The sequence below is a fragment of the Salmo trutta genome, chromosome 36 (genome assembly GCF_901001165.1).
Source record: "Salmo trutta chromosome 36, fSalTru1.1, whole genome shotgun sequence".
Lineage (NCBI taxonomy): Eukaryota > Metazoa > Chordata > Actinopteri > Salmoniformes > Salmonidae > Salmo > Salmo trutta.
In genome coordinates, this window is record NC_042992.1 from 15138935 (window position 1) to 15162885 (window position 23951).

At 44.5% G+C, this 23951-nt stretch overlaps 1 protein-coding gene and 2 long non-coding RNA genes across 6 annotated transcripts; all 3 read left to right on the forward strand.

Moving 5' to 3' along the window:
* Positions 1 to 23603, forward strand: LOC115175518 (pyruvate dehydrogenase (acetyl-transferring) kinase isozyme 2, mitochondrial). 3 transcript variants are annotated; one of them, XM_029734802.1, is made up of 12 exons: positions 1 to 63; positions 192 to 426; positions 1152 to 1293; positions 9355 to 9426; positions 9890 to 10074; positions 15687 to 15776; positions 16420 to 16497; positions 18285 to 18361; positions 18464 to 18562; positions 18872 to 18985; positions 20836 to 20949; positions 21621 to 23603. In XM_029734802.1, the coding sequence occupies exons 2-12, from the start codon at positions 312 to 314 to the stop codon at positions 21762 to 21764; spliced, it is 1230 nt and encodes a 409-aa protein (XP_029590662.1). In that variant the 5' UTR covers positions 1 to 63; positions 192 to 311; the 3' UTR covers positions 21765 to 23603. The 3 variants fall into 3 exon arrangements, with proteins under 3 accessions (XP_029590662.1, XP_029590664.1, XP_029590663.1); XM_029734803.1 differs by lacking the exon at positions 1 to 63 and having other exon boundaries at positions 341 to 426; positions 1199 to 1293; XM_029734804.1 differs by lacking the exons at positions 16420 to 16497; positions 18285 to 18361; positions 18464 to 18562; ... (1 more) ...; positions 20836 to 20949; positions 21621 to 23603 and having other exon boundaries at positions 15648 to 15776.
* LOC115175521 (uncharacterized) lies at positions 1537 to 2081 on the forward strand. The gene is made up of 3 exons (XR_003872051.1): positions 1537 to 1796; positions 1834 to 1925; positions 1963 to 2081. It is a non-coding gene; the product is annotated as an uncharacterized LOC115175521 (long non-coding RNA).
* Positions 2215 to 3601, forward strand: LOC115175519 (uncharacterized). Of its 2 annotated transcripts, none has more exons than XR_003872049.1 (6): positions 2215 to 2234; positions 2322 to 2500; positions 2537 to 2720; positions 2758 to 2941; positions 3025 to 3259; positions 3568 to 3601. It is a non-coding gene; the product is annotated as an uncharacterized LOC115175519 (long non-coding RNA). The 2 variants fall into 2 exon arrangements; XR_003872050.1 differs by having other exon boundaries at positions 2758 to 2895.
* Positions 23604 to 23951: the final 348 nt, after the last annotated feature.

A 23951-nucleotide genomic window follows, 5' to 3' on the forward strand; every position in this document is an offset into this window, starting at 1 on the left:
ACCTCATCAACAATATGGACAGAGGTCGGTCTTGGGAGGAGCGTTCGGGATTTCTGAAATATTGTAAGTAGCTTATTGAACGTTTATGAGACGAAAATACATTTGGCACTGTTCGGGAAATGTATTGTGTTTCATTGTAAATGGTTTTGAATATGTCAATTTAACGCCTTAATATTGCTCTTGGTTGCTAGCGTTGGTCAACTAGCTAACGTTAGCAAGACTGGAGCTAGCTGCTGATGACAAGAAAGGGCACCCTGGCCTGACACAACAATCCGACTGTCTCGGGACTTCAATTTCAATTTGTTGCAACCATGAAGTTCACGCAATTTTTGCTAAGGAACAGCTCCATACCTAAACAAGCACTTGTGGACCGGTTTTCCAAGTTCTCACCTTCGCCGCTGTCAATGAAACAATTCATAGACTTTGGTAAGTTTTCATCCCTGTCCTGTCAATAACACGGCTAAATAATAATACTGTCCAGGTTTATTCTGAATCCATAGTACAACAAGTACCACTGGTTGCATTTATCAAAGTAGCTAGAATGTTTGTTGTGGTGCATTCACTGCTGTCACTGACCAGTGTACTGTACAGTATGTGCTCCCTGATCACAAATGAACTCTACTGAAGCTTTGATTAACATTCTTCCAGCTCTATTCTTCCTTATGTTACTGCTGTAAATGGATCTAGCTGCCTAACCAGACTGGGATTCCCATTGTATTTCCCTTCTATCCTGACGCCTGAAATTACCGAATGACTGCAATACGGTAGTTCAAAATGTACATACTTTGAAATTGTATCAAACCCCTAATGATGGTTTGGATTAAAGCAAGGCGAAATAAATACCTGGTTCATGCTTTACTCTTAGATAGCACTTGACCCATGTTCTTTGGTGAATACATGACATAATACAGCTGCCAAACCAAACCATTTCAAGGTCTTGACATTGTCTTACACATTTACACAACAGTATATGTACTGTATGACCTCCTGTCTTGTGATTTCCAGTCAGTATTCTATCCCTGGGACTGAAATGGGGAGGGACTACCTGAACTGGTCCAATGAGAAACCAATGCTTGTTTTCCATTGCATAACATTTTGCTACGGTGTACCCCCAATGAGTACAACGCAGATGTGTTGTCATGTGACTACAGGCTCGGCCAATGCCTGTGAGAAGACGTCCTTTGTGTTCCTTCGTCAGGAGCTTCCTGTCCGGCTGGCCAACATCATGAAGGAGATTGACTTCCTCCCTGACAAGCTTCTCAGCACCCCCTCACTACAGTTACTACAGAGCTGGTACAGTAACGTTATAACACCCCTCACTACAGTTACTACAGAGCAGGTACAGTAACGTTATAACACCCCTCACTACAGTTACTACAGAGCAGGTACAGTAACGTTATAACACCCCTCACTACAGTTACTACAGAGCAGGTACAGTAACATAACACCCCTCACTACAGTTACTACAGAGCAGGTACTGTAACGTTATAACACCCCTCACTACAGTTACTACAGAGCTGGTACAGTAATGTTATAACACCCCTCACTACAGTTACTACAGAGCAGGTACAGTAACGTTATAACACCCCTCACTATAGTTACTACAGAGCAGGTACAGTAACGTTATAACACCCCTCACTATAGTTACTACAGAGCAGGTACAGTAACGTTATAACACCCCTCACTACAGTTACTACAGAGCTGGTACAGTAACGTTATAACACCCCTCACTACAGTTGCTACAGAGCAGGTACAGTAACGTTATAACACCCCTCACTACAGTTACTACAGAGCAGGTACAGTAACGTTATAACACCCCTCACTACAGAGCAGGTACAGTAACGTTATAACACCCCTCACTACAGTTACTACAGAGCAGGTACAGTAACGTTATAACACCCCTCACTACAGTTACTACAGAGCAGGTACAGTAATGTTATAACACCCGTTACTACAGAGCAGGTACAGTAACGTTATAACACCCCTCACTACAGTTACTACAGAGCAGGTACAGTAACGTTATAACACCCCTCACTACAGTTACTACAGAGCAGGTACAGTAACGTTATAACACCCCTCACTACAGTTATAACGTTACAGTACCTGCTCTGTAGTAACACCCCTCACTACAGTTACTACAGAGCAGGTACAGTAACGTTATAACACCCGTTACTACAGAGCAGGTACAGTAATGTTAAAACACCCCTCACTACAGTTACTACAGAGCTGGTACAGTAACGTTATAACACCCCTCACTACAGTTACTACAGAGCACGTACAGTAACGTTATAACACCCCTCACTACAGTTACTACAGAGCAGGTAACGTTATAACACCCCTCACTACAGTTACTACAGAGCAGGTACAGTAACGTTATAACACCCCTCACTACAGTTACTACAGAGCAGGTACAGTAACGTTATAACACCCCTCACTACAGTTACTACAGAGCAGGTACAGTAACGTTATAACACCCCTCACTACAGTTACTACAGAGCAGGTACAGTAACGTTATAACACCGTTACTACAGAGCAGGTACAGTAACGTTATAACACCCCTCACTATAGTTACTACAGAGCAGGTACAGTAACGTTATAACACCCCTCACTACAGTTACTACAGAGCAGGTACAGTAACGTTATAACACCCCTCACTACAGTTGCTACAGAGCAGGTACAGTAACGTTATAACACCCCTCACTACAGTTACTACAGAGCAGGTACAGTAACGTTATAACACCCGTTACTACAGAGCAGGTACAGTAACGTTATAACACCCCTCACTACAGTTACTACAGAGCAGGTACAGTAACGTTATAACACCCCTCACTATAGTTACTACAGAGCAGGTACAGTAACGTTATAACACCCCTCACTACAGTTACTACAGAGCAGGTACAGTAACGTTATAACACCCCTCACTACAGTTACTACAGAGCTGGTACAGTAACGTTATAACACCCCTCACTACAGTTACTACAGAGCAGGTACAGTAATGTTATAACACCCGTTACTACAGAGCAGGTACAGTAACGTTATAACACCCCTCACTACAGTTACTACAGAGCAGGTACTGTAACGTTATAACACCCCTCACTACAGTTACTACAGAGCAGGTACAGTAACGTTATAACACCCCTCACTACAGTTACTACAGAGCAGGTACTGTAACGTTATAACACCCCTCACTACAGTTACTACAGAGCAGGTACAGTAACGTTATAACACCCCTCACTACAGTTACTACAGAGCAGGTACAGTAACGTTATAACACCAGTTACTACAGAGCTGGTACAGTAATGTTATAACACCCCTCTCTACAGTTACTACAGAGCAGGTACAGTAACGTTATAACACCCCTCACTACAGTTACTGCAGAGCAGGTACAGTAACGTTATATCACCCCTCACTACAGTTACTACAGAGCAGGTACTGTAACGTTATAACACCCCTCACTACAGTTACTACAGAGCAGGTACAGTAACGTTATAACACCCCTCACTACAGTTACTACAGAGCAGGTACAGTAACGTTATAACACCCCTCACTACAGTTACTACAGAGCAGGTAACGTTATAACACCCCTCACTACAGTTACTACAGAGCAGGTACAGTAACATTATAACACCCTTCACTACAGTTACTACAGAGCAGGTACAGTAACGTTATAACACCCCTCACTACAGTTACTACAGAGCAGGTACAGTAACGTTATAACACCCCTCACTACAGTTACTACAGAGCAGGTACAGTAACGTTATAACACCCCTCACTATAGTTACTACAGAGCAGGTACAGTAACGTTATAACACCAGTTACTACAGAGCTGGTACAGTAACGTTATAACACCCCTCACTACAGTTACTACAGAGCAGGTACAGTAACGTTATAACACCCCTCACTACAGTTACTACAGAGCAGGTACAGTAACGTTATAACACCCCTCACTACAGTTACTACAGAGCAGGTACAGTAACGTTATAACACCCCTCACTACAGTTACTACAGAGCAGGTACAGTAACGTTATAACACCCCTCACTACAGCTGCTACAGAGCAGGTACAGTAACGTTATAACACCCCTCACTACAGTTGCTACAGAGCAGGTACATTAGCTATTATATTCTACAAGTGTCTGGAACTTTATTGGAGGGATGGGACACCATTTTTCCCAGATAAATCTCATCATTTGGTGTTTTGTTGATGGTGGTGGAAAAAGCTGTCTCAGGCGCCACTCCAGAATCTCCCATAAGTGTTCAATTGGGTTGAGATCTGGTGACAGACAGCCATGGCATATGGTTTACATCATTTTCATGCTCATCAAACTATTCAGTGCCCTATGGATGGGGGCATTGTCATCCAATGGAGGGATAGCCATAGTAGCAACAATAATGCCCTGCCCAGCATTTTTATACATGACCTAAGCATGTTGGGATGTTAATTGCTTTATTCATTCAGGAATCACACCTGTGTGGAAGCACCTGCTTTCAATATACTTTGTGTCCCTCATGTCTTTTAGCTGTAGATCTGGGACCAGTCTAGGTTACCTTGGAGGTGAGCTGCAGGCTAGAGATTAAGATTATATGGTGTTGATGTTCACTGTTGTGCCAGAGGAAATGGGTCGCTCTGTTGAAGTATTCATCAGCTAGCTAGACTCCTTTCACCTCACCTTTGTTGATATGGATTATTGAACTTGAACATTGCTCTCTGCCAGTGCTTGAATTGGACTTAAATAGGTGCCAGTACTCATTTTGGGTGACGGTACAGTTTTTATTTAGGTGAAGGAACTCCATAATACTTTTGCGCTAATATTCTTTAAGTGGTGCAGGAACTCGAGCTGTAGAACATTTGAGGTTCCGGTGAACTCCTTCCCAATTCAAGCACTGCTCTCTGCGCTAGTCTGAAATATACTGCTCAAAAAAATAAAGGGAACACTTAAACAACACATCCTAGATCTGAATGAAAGAAATAATCTTATTAAATACTTTTTTCTTTACATAGTTGAATGTGCTGACAACAAAATCACACAAAAATAATCTATGGAAATCCAATTTATCAACCCATGGAGGTCTGGATTTGGAGTCACACTCAAAATTAAAGTGGAAAACCACACTACAGGCTGATCCAACTTTGATGTAATGTCCTTAAAACAAGTCAAAATGAGGCTCAGTAGTGTGTGTGGCCTCCACGTGCCTGTATGACCTCCCTGGGCATGCTCCTGATGAGGTGGCGGATGGTCTCCTGAGGGATCTCCTCCCAGACCAGGACTAAAGCATCCGCCAACTCCTGGACAGTCTGTGGTGCAACGTGGCGTTGGTGGATGGAGCGAGACATGATGTCCCAGATGTGCTCAATTGGATTCAGGTCTGGGGAACGGGCGGGCCAGTCCATAGCATCAATGCCTTCCTCTTGCAGGAACTGCTGACACACTCCAGCCACATGAGGTCTAGCATTGTCTTGCATTAGGAGGAACCCAGGGCCAACCGCACCAGCATATGGTCTCACAAGGGGTCTAAGGATCTCATCTCGGTACCTAATGGCAGTCAGGCTACCTCTGGCGAGCACATGGAGGGCTGTGCGGCCCCCCCAAAGAAATGCCACCCCACACCATGACTGACCCACTGCCAAACCGGTCATGCTGGAGGATGTTGCAGGCAGCAGAACGTTCTCCACGGCGTCTCCAGACTCTGTCACGTCTGTCACATGTGCTCAGTGTGAACCTGCTTTCATCTGTGAAGAGCACAGGGCGCCAGTGGCGAATTTGCCAATCTTGGTGTTCTCTGGCAAATGCCAAACGTTCTGCACGGTGTTGGGCTGTAAGCACAATCGCCACCTGTGGACGTTGGGCCCTCATACCACCCTCATGGAGTCTGTTTCTGACCATTTGAGCAGACACATGCACATTTGTGGCCTGCTGGAGGTCATTTTGCAGGGCTCTGTCAGTGCTTCTCCTGGTCCTCCTTGCACAAAGGCGGAGGTAGCGGTCCTGCTGCTGGGTTGTTGCCCTCCTATGGCCTCCTCCACGTCTCCTGATGTACTGGCCTGTCTCCTGGTAGCGCCTCCATGCTCTGGACACTACGCTGACAGACACAGCAAGCCTTCTTGCCACAGCTCGCATTGATGTGCCATCCTGGATGAGCTGCACTACCTGAGCCACTTGTGTGGGTTGTAGACTCCGTCTCATGCTACCACTAGAGTGAAAGCACCGCCAGCATTCAAAAGTGACCAAAACATCAGCCAGGAAGCATAGGAACTGAGAAGTGGTCTGTGGTCACCACCTGCAGAACCACTCCTTTATTGGGGGTGTCTTGCTAATTGCCTATAATTTCCACCTGTTGTCTATTCCATTTGCACAACAGCATGTGAAATGTATTGTCAATCAGTGTTGCTTCCTAAGTGGACAGTTTGATTTCACAGAAGTGTGATTGACTTGGAGTTACATTGTGTTGTTTAAGTGTTCCCTTTATTTTTTTGAGCGGTGTATATATGATAAATGCCTTATCTTTAACAACCATATACTGTAGGTGATATTGCCTATTCCAACAGACTCTGTAGGATGTTATTATCCTGCCGACCACACCGGCATGTAGACTATCTTACTGAACTACTCTGGCCCAGTGAGAGGTATGAGTGCATAGCCTGCAGCCTACACGGCAGGGTGCCAGCTGTCTATGTCTCATATCTCTGTCTGTCAGATAGGCTGCACATGTGTACAGAGACACAATGTGGCCTGGAACATTGTCATGTGTCATCACAGTGGAACAGGGGGCTGTGTGAGACATGGTCATCAGAAGTGTAGCCGCCATGAAAAATGGCATGCTCGGCCCTCCTTTTCCTATAGTCCACGATCATCTCCTTTGTCTTGATCACATTGAGGGAGAGGTTGTTGTCCTGGCCTTACACTGCCAGGTCTCTGACCTCCTCCCTATAGGCTGTCTCATCGTTGTCAGTGAGTCGTGCTGGGCCACACAGTCATGGGTGAACAGGGAGTACAGAAGGGGACTAAGCACGCACCCCTGAGGGGCCCCCGTGTTGAGGATCAGCGTGGCAGATGTGTTGTTGCCTACCCTTACCACCTGGGGGGCGTCCCGTCGGGAAGTCCAAGATCCAGTTGGAGAGGGAGGTATTTTGTCCCAGGGTCCTGAGCTTAGTGATGAGCTTTGAGGGCACTATAGTGTTGAACGCTGAGCTGTAGTCAATGAACAGCATTCTCATGTAGGTGTTCCTCTTGTCCAGGTGGGAAAGGGCTTGGGGAGTGCAATAGAGATTGCGTCATCTGTGGATAAGTTGGGGCAGTATGCAAATTGGAGTGGGTTTTCTGGGATGATGGACAATGTGCATCAAGTCTGTATTAGTGAGTGACAGTCAGAGGGATTTGTCATTTGGGAAAATGGTTACTTGCAATTATGTTCTCTTATTGAAACGACATACTTTCCCAAAATAAATGGTGCTGAGTGCTATTGATATCTATGATATGTTACTTCACCACCGCTGTCTACGTCATCGCTACTCTATTGAGGCTATTTTCATATCCAGGCTGTGGGTTTTTCCATCGACAATATTGATTTGGCACCATTGTATTTGGCTTGGGTAGTGGTGACTGGCATCAACAAATTTTACAGGTAAACTTTGTAATTCAAGATAGTTAGCCTAATGTATCTGTTAGAGTATGTAGCCAATGCAACAGCTGTGTTAGTAGAGTGTGAGGGTTCAAGGTCAACTGGTGGACAGAGGGTTTGAAAACAGTCAGCCACTCTGATCTCTCACCTACCCTCCTGACTATCTGCAAATCACTGAAGTCAGTACAATTTAGCTTACAGCTTCACAGCCTCTTAACCAGGCCTTAATAGTGACTCCTCTGACCAAACTAGTAGGCTACTAAAATGCTTACTGGTGAAACTTAGGATGCCTACTTCCACTAGGTCAGAAGTATTTAGGGTTTGCTGTACAGAGAGAATATTCAGGTTTTGAGAGGATGCAAATTGTGAGGAATGTTTTTACACTGGAGGGAACATGGCGGCCCAAATGGCACCCTATTCCCTATTTAGTGCACTACTTTTGACCAGTGCCCATATGGCTCTTGTCAAAAGTAGTGCACTATATAGGGAATAGGCCTAGTCTGCTCGTCCCAAATGGCACCCTATCTCCAGTCACAAGTAGCCCTAGTTATTATAGCATGTATAAACACACCCTGTGGTTTCCATGGTCACCACAAGAGAGTCAGAGGCCGTTCCCAAATAGAATTTTGAGATTTCTAACAGAGGAACTCCAGGAGTCAACGAGGAACTCCAGGAGTCAACGGGGAACGGATCAGTCCAAAGTGATGGTTTTTGGCTTCTATTGGCCACATTCTCAGGGCAGAATTCAATGAAGACCTTTATTTCGGCCCCACTTTCAAAGAAACTTTAAAAGTTTAATGAAGCATTAATATAACCTTTATTATGCTTGTAGATACTTCAGAAATCATTAATTCATAAGAAAATGTCTTGCTACACTTCCAAGCACATTTGTTATAAAAGCTTAATGAATGCTCTATCAAATCAAATGTATTTATAAAGCCCTTTTTACATCAGATGTCACAAAGTGCTTATACAGAAACCCATCCTTAAACACCAAACAGCAAGCAATGCAGATGTAGAAGCACGGTGGCTAGAAAAAGCTCCATAGAAAGGCAGGAACTTAGGAAGAAACCTAGAGAGGAACCAGGCTCTGAGGGGTGGCCAGTCCTCTTCTGGCTGTGCCGGGTGGAGATTATAAGAGTACATGGCCATTTAAGGCCAGATTGTTCTTCAAGATGTACAAACATTCATAGATGACCAGCAGGGTCAAATGATAATCACTGGTTGTAGAGGGTGCAACAGGTCGGCACCTCAGGAATAAATGTCAGTTGGCTTTTCATAGCCAAGCATTCAGAGTTAGAGACAGCAGGTGCAGTAGAGAGAGTCGAAAACAGCAGGTCCGGTACAAGGTAGCACGTCTGGTGAACTGGTCAGGGTTCCCTAGTCGCAGGCAGAAGAGTTGAAACTGGAGCAGTAGCACGACCAGGTGGACTGGGGACAGCCAGGAGTCATCAGGCCAGGTAGTCCTGAGGCATGGTCCTAGGGCTCAGGTGCTCCGGGAGGGAAGGAAGAGGGAGATGGAGGGAGCATATACGTAAATTCACACAGGACACCAGGTAAGAAAGGAGAATTACCCCAGATATAACAGACTGACCCTAGCCCCCCAGCACATAGACTATTGCAACATAGATACTGGAGGCTGCTTTAAGAATATGCTGTATGAATGCCCTATAAAGCCTGATGTATTAGTGTTTCCCTGTGTAAACTAACCAGTCTTCTGTGTTGTATTCCTACAGGTATGCAACAAGTCTGATGGAGGTAGTGGGCTTCCTGGAGAAAGAGCCCGATGACAAAAATATCCTGAAGAAGTAAGTCAATTACACACAGTCACATCCAGCAGATAGGTAGTAGCCTTGTCTTGCTACTGTTCAGCACGTCTCATTAGATAACTGAATCATAGTTAATTCAGGAAAGGAAAGATAGTCTTTCTCTAAGCTCAGCCCATTAATAGCTACTTCCTTTAACTGTATAATAGATTGGTTATTATCTGGAATGGAATGTGAGCTGATGGATAAACACTTCAACCATAACATTGGCTCTACTGTATACAGAATAGAATGATTTACAGGCTTTTGCAAAATATGGTTTTGAGTTGGTAGCAACCTTGCGGGTGTTGGTGAATGACTGGATGGATGATGAATGAATGAAGTTTGACATCTATCCACCCAGCTATGTACCTTACGCTCCTTTCATGGTAGCGTGTTGGAATGTGCTGAGTTGTGAACCTAAGACCCAGCCTTAAAACCCCTTTCCTCTCCTGTCTCCCCTCAGGTTCACTGAGACGCTGGTGAGCATCAGGAACCGCCACAACAATGTGGTTCCCACCATGGCACAGGGAGTGGTGGAGTACAAGGATGCCTTTGGCTCCGACCCTGTGACCAATCAGAACGTCCAGTACTTCTTGGATCGCTTCTACATGAGCCGCATCTCCACACGCATGATCATGAACCAGCACTGTCAGTATACAATACTAAATATACACTGAGGGTACAAAGCATTAGGAACACCTTCCTAATATTGAGTCGTCATCCCCCCCGACCCCCGGCGCCCTCAGAACAGCCTCAATTAGCTGGGGTATGGACTCTACAAGGTGCCGAAAGCCTTCCACAGGGATGCTGACTCCAATATGTCAAGTTGGCTGGATGTCCTTTGGGTGGTGGATTATCTAGGTACACATGGGAAACTGTTGAGTGTGAAAAACCCAGCAGTGTTGACGTTCTTGACACACTCAAACCGGTGCGCCAGGCATACCCCATTCAAAGGCACTTTTGTCTTGCCCATTCATCCTCTGAATGGCACACACATGCAATCCATGTCTCAATTGTCTCAAGGCTTAAGAGTCCTCCTTTAACCTGTCTCCTCCCCTTCATCTATACTGATTGAAGTGGATTTAACAGGTGACATCAATAAGGGATCATAGCTTTCACCTGATCAGTCTTAGTCATGGAAAGAGCAGGTGTAATGTTTTGTACACTCAGTGTATACCATACTACTATAATAATACAGTGCATTCGTAAAGTATTCAGACCCCTTGAATTTTTTCACATTTTGTTACGTTACAGCCTTATTCTAAAATGGGTTAAATTGTTTTTTCCCCTCGTAAATCTACACACAATTACCCCATAATGCCAAAGCAAAAACAGGTTTTAAGAAATGTATGCAAATGTAAAAAAAAATGGCACGCCTGTATTTGGGGAGTTTCTCCCATTCTTCTCTGCAGATCCTCTGTCAGGTTGGATGGGGACCGTCACTGCACAGCTATTTTCAGGTCTCTCCAGAGATATTCAAGTTTGGGCTCTGGCTGGGCCACTCAAGGACATTAAGAGACCTGTCCTGAAGCCACTCCTGCGTTGACTTGGTTGTGTGCTTAGGGTCGTTGTCTGGGGTCCTGAGCGCTCTGGAGCAGGTTTCATCAAGTATCTCCTGTACTTTGCTCTGTTAATCTTTTCCTCGATCTTGACTAGTCTCTCAGTCCCTGCTGCTGAAAAACATCCCCACAGCATGATGCTGCCACCACCATGCCTCACCGTAGGGATGGTGCCAGGTTTCCTCCAGATGTGACACTTGGCATTCAGGCCAAAGAGTTCAATCTTGGTTTCATCAGACCAGAGAATCTTGTTTCTCATGGTCTGAGAGTCCTTTCGGTGCCTTTTGGCAAACTCCAAGCGGGCTGTCGTGCCTTTCAGTGAGGAGTGGATTCCGTCTGGCCACTCTACCTTAAAGACCTGATTGGTAAAGTGCTGCAGAGATGGTTGTCCTTCTGGAAGGTTCTCCCATCTCCACAGAAGTCTGGAGCTCTGTCAGAGTGACCATCGGGTTCTTGGTCACCTCCCTGAACAAGGCCTTTCTCCCCTGATTGCTCAGTTTGACCTGGTGGCTAGCTCTAGGAAGAGTCTTGGTGATTTCAAACGTCTTCCATTTAAGAATGATAGAGGCCAATGTGTTCTTGGGGACCTTCAATGCTGTAGACAATTTTTGGTACCCTTCCCCAGATCTGTGCCTCGACACAATCCTGTTTCGGAGCTATACGGACAATTCCTTCGACCTCAGCTGTGGTGTCTGGGGTTGGGGGGTTGGGGGTTAGAAGGATTACTTTATCCTAAAACTGCCAGAGCAGCGAACAGTTTTGACTGGGCTCAGCGGGAACTGTGCTTCCGCAGAGGTAGGGAGGCGAGCAGGCCAGAGGTGGATGAACACAGTACCCTTCTTTGGGTGTAGGGACTGATCAGAGCCTGAAGGTACGGAGGTGCCGTTCCTCTCACAGCTCCGTAGGCAAGCACCATGGTCTTGTAGCAGATGTGCGCTTCAACTGGAAGCCATTGGAGTGTGTGGAGGAGCGGGGTGACGTGAGAGAACTTGGGAAGGTTAAACACCAGACGGGCTGCGGCGTTCTGGATGAGTTGTAGGGGTTTAATGGCACAGGCAGGGAGCCCCGCCAGCAGCGAGTTGCAGTAATCCAGACGGGAGATGACAAGTGCCTGGATTAGGACCTGCGCCGCTTCCTGTGTAAGGCAAGGTCGTACTCTGCGAATGTTGTAGAGCATGAACCTACAGGATCGGGTCACCGCCTTGATGTTAGCGGAGAACGACAGGGTGTTGTCCAGGGTCACGCCAAGGCTCTTAGCACTCTGGGAGGAGGACACAATGGAGTTGTCAACCGTGATGGCGAGATCATGGAACGGGCAGTCCTTCCCCAGGAGGAAGAGCAGCTCCGTCTTGCCAAGATTCAGCTTGAGGTGGTGATCCGTCATCCACACTGATATATCTGCCAGACATGCAGAGATGCGATTCGCCACCTGGTTATCAGAAGGGGGAAAGGAGAAGATTACTTGTGTGTCGTCTGCGTAGCAATGATAGGAGAGACCATGTGAGGATATGACAGAGCCAAGTGACTTGGTGTATAGCGAGAATAGGAGAGGGCCTAGAACTGAGCCCTGGGGGACACCAGTGGTGAGAGCACGTGGTGCGGAGACTGATTCTCACCACGCCACCTGGTAGGAGCGACCTGTCAGGTAGGACGCAATCCAAGAGTGAGCCGCGCCGGAGATGCCCAACTCGGAGAGGGTGGAGAGGAGGATCTGATGGTTCACAGTATCAAAGGCAGCAGATGGGTCTAGGAGGACGAGAGCAGAGGAGAGAGAGTTAGCTTTAGCAGTGCGGAGAGTCTCCGTGACACAGAGAAGAGCAGTCTCAGTTGAATGACCAGTCTTGAAACCTGACTGATTTGGATCAAGAAGGTAATTCTGAGAGAGATAGCAAGAGAGCTGGCCAAGGACGGCACGCTCAAGAGTTTTGGAGAAAAAAGAAAGAAGGGATACTGGTCTGTAGTTGTTGACATCAGAGGGATCGAGTGTAGGTTTTTTGAGAAGGGGTGCAACTCTCGCTCTCTTGAAGACGGAAGGGACGTAGCCAGCGGTCAAGGATGAGTTGATGAGCGATGTGAGGTAGGGGAGAAGGTCTCCGGAAATGGTCTGGAGAAGAGAGGAGGGGATAGGGCCAAGCGGGCAGGTGTTGGGCGGCCGGCCGTCACAAGTCGCAAGATTTCATCTGGAGAGAGGGGAGAAAGATGTCAAAGCATAGGGTAGGGCAACGTGAGCAGGACCAGCGGTGTCGTTTGACTTAACAAACGAGGATCGAATGTCGTCAACCTTCTTTTCAAAATGGTTGACAAAGTCATCTGCAGAGAGGGAGGAGGGGGGGGGGGGGGAGGAGGAGGATTCAGGAGGGAGGAGAAGGTGGCAAAGAGCTTCCTAGGGTTAGAGGCAGATGCTTGGAATTTAGAGTGGTAGAATGTGGCTTTAGCAGCAGAAACAGAGGAAGAGAATGTAGAGAGGAGGGAGTGAAAAGATGCCAGGTCCGCAGGGAGGCTAGTTTTCCTCCATTTCCGCTCGGCTGCCCGGAGCCCTGTTCTGTGAGCTCGCAATGAGTCGTCAAGCCACGGAGCAGGAGGGAAGGACCGAGCCGGCCGGGAGGATAGGGGACATAGAGAGTCAAAGGATGCAGAAAGGGAGGAGAGGAGGGTTGAGGAAGCAGAATCAGGAGATAGGTTGGAGGAGGATTCAGGAGGGAGGAGAAGGTGGCAAAGAGCTTCCTAGGGTTAGAGGCAGATGCTTGGAATTTAGAGTGGTAGAAAGTGGCTTTAGCAGCAGAAACAGAGGAAGAGAATGTAGAGAGGAGGGAGTGAAAAGATGCCAGGTCCGCAAGGAGGCTAGTTTTCCTCCATTTCCGCTCGGCTGCCCGGAGCCCTGTTCTGTGAGCTCGCAATGAGTCGTCAAGCCACGGAGCAGGAGGGGAGGACCGAGCCGGCCGGGAGGATAGGGGACATAGAGAGTCAAAGGATGCAGAAAGGGAGGAGAGGAGGGTTGAGGAAGCAGAATCAGGAGATAGGTTGGAGAAGGATTGAGCAGAGGGAAGAGACGATAGGATGGAAGAGGAGAGAGTAGCAGGAGAGAGAGAGCGAAGGTTGCAACGGCGCAATACCATCTGAGTAGGGGCAGAGTGAGTAGTGTTGGAGGAGAGCGAGAGGGAAAAGGATACAAGGTAGTGGTCGGAGACTTGGAGGGGAGTTGCAGTGAGATTAGTAGAAGAACAGTATCTAGTAAAGATGAGGTCAAGCGTATTGCCTGCCTTGTGAGTAGGGGGGGAACGGTGAGAGGGTGAGGTCAAAAGAGGAGAGGAGTGGAAAGAAGGAGGCAGAGAGAAATGAGTCAAAGGTAGACGTAGGGAGGTTAAAGTCACCCAGAACTGTGAGGGGTGAGCCATCCTCAGGAAAGGAACTTATCAAGGCGTCAAGCTCATTGATGAACTCTCCAAGGTAACCTGGAGGGCGATAAATGATAAGGATGTTAAGCTTGAATGGGCTAGTGACTGTGACATAATGGAATTCAAATGAGGAGATAAACAGATGGGTCAGGGGAGAAAGAGAGAATGTCCACTTAGGAGAGATGAGGATTCCAGTGCCACCACCCCGCTGACCAGATGCTCTCGGGGTATGCGAGAACATGTGGTCAGACGAGGAGAGAGCAGTAGGAGTAGCAGTGTTTTCTGTGGTAATCCATGTTTCCGTCAGCGCCAAGAAGTCGAGGGACTGGAGGGTAGCATAGGCTGAGATGAACTCTGCCTTGTTGGCCGCAGACCGGCAGTTCCAGAGGCTGCCGGAGACCTGGAACTCCACGTGGGTTGTGCGCGCTGGGACCACCAGGTTAGAGGGGCAGCGGCCACGCGGTGTGAGGCGTTTGTGTGGCCTGTGCTGAGAGGAGAGAACAGGGATAGACAGACACATAGTTGACAGGCTACAGGAGAGGCTACGCTAATGCAAAGGAGATTGGAATGAAAATTAACTAAACAACTGGGGAAGCGAGAGCGCAGGGCCTCCCTCACTAACCATTCACTGAAACACTCATGTAACTTTTCCAACTTCCACTTTAGAAATATAAATGATGTAAACTACAGTGGTTCAATGTTTCCAGGAATAGGCTCAAACTTAGTTTATTCAGCTAGATAACTTGGTACAGTATTCTTCCGTGAAACCCACCCAGTGCACCATATCCTATGACGCCGTAGCTAACTAGCATGCTAGCATCCAATAACACACGGTTAGCACCAATACACAATGTTAGCACCAATACTTGGTTACAACAAACTACCAATGGATCATATGTGTCCGTGTCTAGTTCCTTTCGAAAACTACACGAGGGAGACATACAAGAAACTAAATCCATAAGCTAACAAAAGGGAACAGAAGACACACCTCTCTTAAAGGGGAAGCAATAATGAAATAATAAGAAACACCTGGGTACCGCCCTCTGGTGCCCGGAGGAACCATGACACTTATACAACGCATTTGTTTTCGCTTTGTCATTATGGGGTATTTATTTAGATTGAGTTTTTTAACATTTTTAAGCAATTTTAGAATAAGTCTGTAACCTAACAAAATGTGGAAAATGTCAAGGGGTCTGAATACTTTCCGAATGCACTGTATACCATACTCAAAAGTACCATTGTGACGTGTGTTTGAATCGGCATCCAGGTGTAGTTATTACCACATGAGTTTCATGTACCTCTTCAGCTCTCATCTTTGATGGAAGCGCCAACCCCGCCCATCCCAAGCACATTGGCACCATCGACCCTGACTGCGACGTGACGGAGGTGGTAAAAGGTGCTGTCCCTCATCAGCTACATCATGCCACACAAACACACACTATAATTAGTCCCTAGATAACAAGCTTGATTTACAGGAGTAATCTCATCTTTCTCACTGCTACAGTAGGTGGTTGTTTGCACAATTTCAGGACAGTTTGTCCTTTTCACTTGCCTGACGACTCATCCTAAATTGAATTCCTCTGCTCTATCGATCACTCCAGACATCAGTCTGAACATGTCATCCTAGAAGTTGTTTGAGCTGACATCAAAATAACATAATTCACGATTCGTGTCTAGCCCAACCCATCAGTTTCTGTGACCAATCAGAACGGTTTGAAGAAGAAGTTGCAGAGGGAAGCAAATCCAGACTCCTCTTAGAGAGGAAAACATTAGTGGGCGTGGCGTTGGGACAGAGCGATGTGGATTGGTAGCCAGGGAACCTTTTCACCTTGAGATCTGCACAGAATATAAATTCTCCTGTAGTTTTAAACACAGTAGAAGATGTATGTAAACGTAATCATTTTTAATCATTGCTACATGTCATTTTGTCTAGTTTATTCTTCTACTTTTGTAACGGTTATTACATTTAGTTGTTATGGTAACTAGATTGAATGTCAGTGTGCTACAGTCCTAGTCTTGTTTCGTCTGTCTGTTCCCAGATGCCTTTGATAGCTCCAAGATGCTCTGTGAACAGTACTACCTGACTTCGCCAGAGATTGACATCACACAAGTCAACGGTAAATCGCATTCTATACAGGGTTACAGACCTTGATTCAGGTAGTATTTGTTTCCCTTCAGATACTTTATCTGCTCTTGATTGAGCTGTAGTAGCTGTGCTTGGTTGAGCTTGCCTGGCTCAATTGAGCCAATAGAATAGTCCCAGAAGTGCAAACCAGCCCAGCTGGCACTGCTGATGGGCCCAATCAAATTTCAAATACTATTTGGAGACAGGTCTGTTTGATACAACATTATGCAGTCACGTTGTATTGTTCCATTTGAAAGGAGAATGGCCACAGTAGCTTGAAGCTGTTTCTAGTTCTTCTATTTCCAAAATAGTAACATTTGGGAAGCAAGTGTGGGTTGGTAGCCTAGCAGTTAAGAGCGTTGGGCCAGTAACCTAAAGGTCGCTGGTTCGAATCCCCGAGCCGACTAGGTGAAAAATCTGTTGATGTGCCCTTGAGCAAGGCACTTAATCCTAATTGCTCCTGTAAGTTGCTCTGGATAAGAGAGTCTGCTAAATGACCAACATTTAAATGTAAGATTAGGTTTACAGAAACAATCTGCAAGGTCATATTTGCATTGTGAGTCATTTGAGGTTTGGCTAGGTTTCAGTTAAGTTTATTTATCTGCGAGTGGGTTGGGTATTCTTGATCTCGCATTCAATTCCTCTTTGTCTACTCAATTTGGGGCGCAATTTTCTAAATGTGTGTGTTTGTTTGCACAGGCTAGACTGTTAGTGTTGTTCAGAGATATTTAGTGGTTTTCAGAGATTGTGTTTTCTGTATCTGAGGCACACAGACTTTGAACCACAGGCAGCCATGTCTACAGAGAACCATTCATTCATACATGTCAGTTAGATAGAAGTCAATAAGTATTGAATGTACACCTGTGTATCGCCCCTGTGTAGGTAATGTGTCGTATGAACAGGATAATAGCCAATAGCACCACTTCAAAAGTGTAACCATGACAAATAATCATCTTTGACTAAACTAGATAGATCAAATCCAGATGTCATTTGGTGCCCAAACATTCAAAACATGCTAGCCATAAAATAGCATCACCTACATCTAATACATTACATTGGGGTATTGGACAGTCACATTAGAATGAATGATTCATCATAGTTTTGCCTTTGGTCAATGTGCACCAAATCAATCCCCACCAGTTTATCTGTCTCCAGTCAGCAGCAGTGGAACAGAACAGCAACAAGACTCTTGCAACATGCGCAGTCTTGTCGCCGTGCAGATTTCTCTTTCTCAGGGAAGCGTCCAAGTCCAACTCTCAATAATAAACCTCAGTTCACCCAAATTTAGCTATTTAATAGTCTCCATGTTAAATGAGCCATAATAAAGGAATACAAGGTCTGTTCATGGGTTTGGTTGGTAGTCGCCTCGTCCCCAGGGCCCAGTTTTACAAGTCAACCGTCTGGATTTCACCTATCGAATAGGGTTGAATGCATAAAAATAGAATGAATAGAAGGAACAAATTGTTGACTTGAATGGGGACTCCCGTTCTATTCATTATATTTATATGCATTGAATCCTATCTGATATAGACGATAACTTTGAAAAACTGGGCCCTAGCTGTCAGAAGTGGCTGGTAACGAGATTAGGTTGGCAGAAGAGTAAATTATGAATTTGATAGTGGTTATTGAGTTGTGCATGTTATGCATTTGCAATAAGATGTGAAAGTTGCTTTTGGTTTCTAGTAACTTCTATTCTCAGTTGTGTATGTTATTGAAAATGTATAAGTCTAAGTCATGTTTGGTTTGGAGTCATTTGGAGTAATGCTCAGTGTTTCTCAGCCAAAGGTCCTGACCAGCCTCTTCGTATTGTCTATGTGCCTTCCCATCTCTACCACATGCTGTTTGAGCTCTTCAAGGTACACCAAACATGTACTTACTATGTCACTTTTATTTATTTTACCTCAATTTGATTCATATTACCTTGTCATTTTCTCAAGCAATGGTTGTTTTGTTTCCAGAACGCCATGAGAGCAACAGTTGAGACTCATGAAATGGCCCTGCATCTCCCGCCGGTCAAAGTCCGAGTCTCACTGGGCAGTGAGGACCTAACAATCAAGGTAAACAAAGGCTCAGAGAGTATTAACCATCCACCATCACAATGAGACATGACACATTACATTCCCAGCATACAAAAAGTAGTGCATGCACATCCAACATCCTTCCACACATGCAGGTTGGAAATAATACCATGGGACATAGAAGCCTAGTGTGTACAGTTTAATGTGCATATTTGTCTATGAATACGTATAGTATTACTATAGATTTCTTCCCATGGTTGTTCTGCAGGTCCTAATATGATGATATTTGGGGAGACAACAGGAAGATCAGAGAGCGGATCAGACCTGTAACGTTGTTGTTGTTTCTAGATATCAGATCGAGGAGGCGGAGTTCCCCTGAGGAAGATAGAGCGTTTGTTCAGTTACATGTACTCCACCGCCCCCAGCCCCGTCGATATTGACAACAGCCGCAATGCACCACTGGTAACACCCTGTCCTGGTGCCATTTGAACTATATAGTTGAATGTTCAGTGCATTCGGAAAGTATTCAGACCCCTTGACTTTTTCGACATTTTGTTACGTTACAGACTTATTCTAAAATGTATTAAATAGTTTTTTCCGTCATCAATCTACACATAATACCCACTTAAATAACTTCCATCTGATGCATCTGAATGTGGGTCATGATGGAAGACTCATCATGTGACCAGCTTGTGATGGAGCCCTATCCTCATAACCTAGCTTACTACTCCACTCTGTGCTCCATCAACAGGCATTTTTGTTATATTTATTTATTTCACCTTTATTTAACCAGGTAGGCTAGTTGAGAACAAGTTCTCATTTACAACTGTGACCTGGCCAAGATAAAGCAAAGCAGCGCGACACAAACAACAACACAGAGTTACACATGGAATAAACAAACATACAGTCATATAACATAACCTAACCTAGCACTCCAGAACCTTTACTCAGTATTTTGTTGAAGCACCTTTGGCAGTTATTACAGCCTCGAGTCTTCTTGGGTATGACGCTACAAGCTCGGCACATCTGTATTTGGGGATTTTCTCCCATTCTTCTCTGCAGATCCTCTCAAGCTCTGCCAGGTTGGATGGGGAGCGTCGCTGCACAGCTATTTTCAGGCCACTCAAGGACATTCAGAGACTTGTCCCGAAACAGATCCTGCATTGTCTTCGCCCCAGTCTGATGTCCTGAGCACTAGGAGCAGGTTTTTATCAAGGTTCTCTCTCTGAACTTTTCTCCGTTCATCTTTCTCTTGATCCTGACTAGTATCCCAGTCCCTGTTGCTGAGAAACATCCCCACAACATGATGCTGCCACCACCATGCTTCACCGTAGGGATGGTGCCAAATTTCCTCCAGACGTGACACTTGGTATTCAGGCCAAAGAGTTTTCAATCTTGGTTTCATCAGACCAGAGAATCTTGTTTCTCATGGTCTGAGGTTGCTTTTGGCAAACTCCAAGTGGGCTCTCATGTACCTTTTACTGAGGAGTGGCTTCCGTATGGCAACTCTACCATAAAGCCCTGATTGGTGGAGTGCTGCAGAGATGGTTGTCCTTCTGGAAGGTTCTCCCATCTCCACAGAGGAACTCTGGAGCTCTGTCAGAGTGATCATCAGGTTCTTGGTCACCTCCCTAATTGCTCAGTTTGGCCGGGCGGCTAGTTCTAGGAAGAGTCTTGTCTCTGACTCCAGTCAAGTTGTAGAAACATCAAGGATGATCAATGGAAACAGGATGCACCGGAGCTCAATTTCGAGTCTCATAGCAAAGGGTCTGAATACTTAAGTAAATAAGGTATTTATGTTTTTTCTTTGTCGTTATTATTGTGTGTAGATTGATGAGTACATTTATTTATTTAATCCATTTTAGAATAAGGCTGTAACGTAACAAAATGTGGAAGGGAAGGGGTCTGAATACATTCCGAATGCACTGTATACAATGTATACAATATAAAGTATACAATTAACCTAAACTACTGGCAGTGTAGTTTAACAACCGACTGTATAACTTGATTTAAGCCTATGACTTTGGCAGTTTGGCCACATGTTAGAGAGACATTTATTTTTCAATTGAATCAAGCGCCTGCTGTTTATTTTATCTCAGCTAAAATGTAAACCGCAACCAAGTCTATACTTACTAAAATGTAATCTGTGGGCGAACAGTAGTGAACACGGTTGTAAATAATCAGAATTACAAACTGGACTGGACTGTTCATTCATTGCGCTGGGTTATAAGTGTAACTGAGTTCTTGTCTACTACTGTACTGTGACTGTTCAGAGTTTAACTCTTTGTGTTCCTGGCTCTGGTTCTCTGTAGGCTGGTTTCGGCTACGGTCTTCCCATCTCCCGTCTCTATGCCAAGTACTTCCAGGGAGACCTGCAGCTCTACTCCATGGAGGGATATGGGACGTCAGCTGTCATCTACCTGAAGGTAACACTTCTACGCATGGAATTTGTTAGTTCAACAGTCTTAACTTGTTGTCTTGTTCTACATCTAAACAATGATGGTGTTTTTGAAGTATGTAGGTTCATTTTCAATATTGGTTCACGTGCAACAGTATGGCTCACAGAGTTATAATGTAAACTCAGATTTCACTCTGTCCTATTCATTCAAAACATACCGTTATGTTAAACATGGTTACCTAGTACCCAATGCTCATGTATTTCCATTACCCACTTAAATAACTTCCATTTGATGCATCTGAATGTGGGTCATGATGGAAGACTCATCATGTGACCAGCTTGTGATAGAGCCCTATCCTCATAACCTAGCTTACTACTCCACTCTGTGCTCCATTACCAGGCCTTGTACTTATATAACTCAACCTACCACTCCACTCTGTGCTCCATTACCAGGCCGTGTACTTATATAACTCCACCTACCACTCCACTCTGTGCTCCATTAACAGGCCTTGTACTTATATAACCTAACCTACCACTCCACTCTGTGCTCCATTAACAGGCCTTGTACTTCTAACCTTATAACTTATAACCTCCACTCTGTGCTCTATTAACAGGCCTTGTACTTATAACCTACCAGCTTGTGATAGAGCCCTATCCTCATCATCTAACCTACCACTCCACTCTGTGCTCCATTAACAGGCCTTGTCCTCAGAGTCTGTGGAAAGACTTCCTGTTTACAACCAGTCAGCCATAAGGCATTACCAGACAAGCAATGAGGCAGATGACTGGTGCATGCCCAGCAAGGATCCCAAGAAGCTGGGGAAGTATGAGAGGAGAAGTTAACCAAACAGACAGAGAGAGAGAGCTCAGATAACATGAAGAACAGAGGAGCAGGAGGAAAGAAAGAAAGAAGAAGAGGAGGATGACTGAAAGGAGGAATGGAATGATGATTCATAATCAGAAACTGACAGAAGGTACCTGTGTGTGTGTGTGAGAGATATCTGGATTCTTTGCATTGGAGATTCTCATCCAGCACTTGAAGTGGAAAAACATTAATGTTGGAGGCGTTTCAATGGCAAAACCAGGATCTCTATTCAATAAGTGACTTTGTGAATGTTAGTCAGAAACAGGACCATAAACTACTCACAATCACATCTAACCTTTTGGTTTCATTTAGCCACACATTTCAGGTATTCATTTCACTCACTTATTTTAACATTATGACACTGAAGCAGTGTAAAAAAACTAGCATTTTGCTTCAAAGGTGCATTTTAGTTTGTAACTGATCATTTAATTTATTAAACGGCTGAATTTGGTTATACAGTGATATAAGCTGCACGATCACAGTAGTATTGTCTGTGATACTACGTTTTAGATTTTGTATCAAGTTTTCTCTAAACTCTTCACTCACAACTACAGTATGCAGCTAGGACACTGAGCTCTATGGACACAGATAGATATAGTGTGTCAGGCAGAAACATGTCAAGGCCATGCTGTCAGTCGATGGGTTTTCTCTGGTTACCCTTCTACTACAGGATGTTCTATGGGTACATAGTGGTCAACAAATGTTATTTTCAGCATACTATGTAGACTCCATATAGTTTCAACTCTGAGCATTTCACCTTTTTTGTTTTTTACAGCTTACAAATATTTGTCTGACTCCAATGTTTTTTGGGGCCTAAAGGGAATTTAGTAGAATCAACTGTAAATCTTGGTGATTCATTTTTTTTTTTTTTTTCACCCTCACTTGTTGAATAAGACAAGAGCTCAAACAAAGGTCATTCATTCAAGGTTTCCTATGAAGACAGAAAATAGATATTGAAGACATTGAGGAATCTAGTGCATTTACTCTAAACCAAGTCCAACTGAGTTTAAGTATAAGTTATGTGAATATTGAGATACATTTTCTATCATACTGTTGTGATATTTTTAAATGACTAAAACGATTGCATTTTAGAGGCCGGCTAGGTCTTTTATACATGAAGTATTTATTGAATAACGTTGAGTGTCAGAGAGCAACATGGGAGTATTATCACATTTCTGTGATTAGGGACACAGTAAGACTGAGTTGAATCAAATGTTTGACTGGTGCCCAGTGTGGGTATTCTTTGATGTGTTAATTGGGGCAGTCATTACAAAATGAATTTATTTCATTTCCTGGTATTCACTAAATAGTCACTATTATTACACTCCTTAGCAATAAGAAATCACATAAGACTATGTACACTTTCTAACATTTAATCCAATAACAGCTAAGTATTTGTAACTAGTCAATATTTGTATGTGCATTGAAACAAAACATAAATTGTTTGAGACTTACACTGAAGTGCCAACTTTTATTTCTCTCTTTCTGGTTTTTAACATGTATGGTTTTAAATCACAGGATCTCAGGATGTTGAAAGCATTTCATATTTTTCAAAGTATCACTGTAAGTGCTTTGATGTCATATTAAACCCACCTGGGAGGAGCTATCTATCAATGGAAGTTGCTGATTGGACCTCACACTGTGGGCGGAGTCCTAACTTGAGATTATTGCACATAATTTATTATTGTTGACGTGAATAGATGATTTACCAATATACATTATTTGGGTTATGGGCAGCCATCTAATGTCAGGATTTCAGTCTTTAATTTGAACTATTTTAAGCATCTTTAGGTTGTTCAATAAAATGCAGCTCTTTATGTAGATCTCACTCTGCCTTTTGTCCCTCTGCCGGTGCCAAACAAAAACAGTGTCTTCAGAAAGTATTCATACGCATTGACTTATTCCACATTTTGTTGTGTTACAGCCGGAATTCAAAATGGATTAAATAAATAAAACAGCTCACCCATCGACACACAATACCCCATGATAACAGTGAAAACATGTTTGTAGAAAGTTTAGCAAATGTATTTAAAATGAAATACAGAAAAATCTCATTTATGTAGGTATTCACACCCCTGTTTCAATACATTGTAGAAGCACATTTGGCTTCCGTCTGGCCACTCTCCCATAAAGCCCAGCTTGGTGAAGTGCTGTAGAGACTGTTG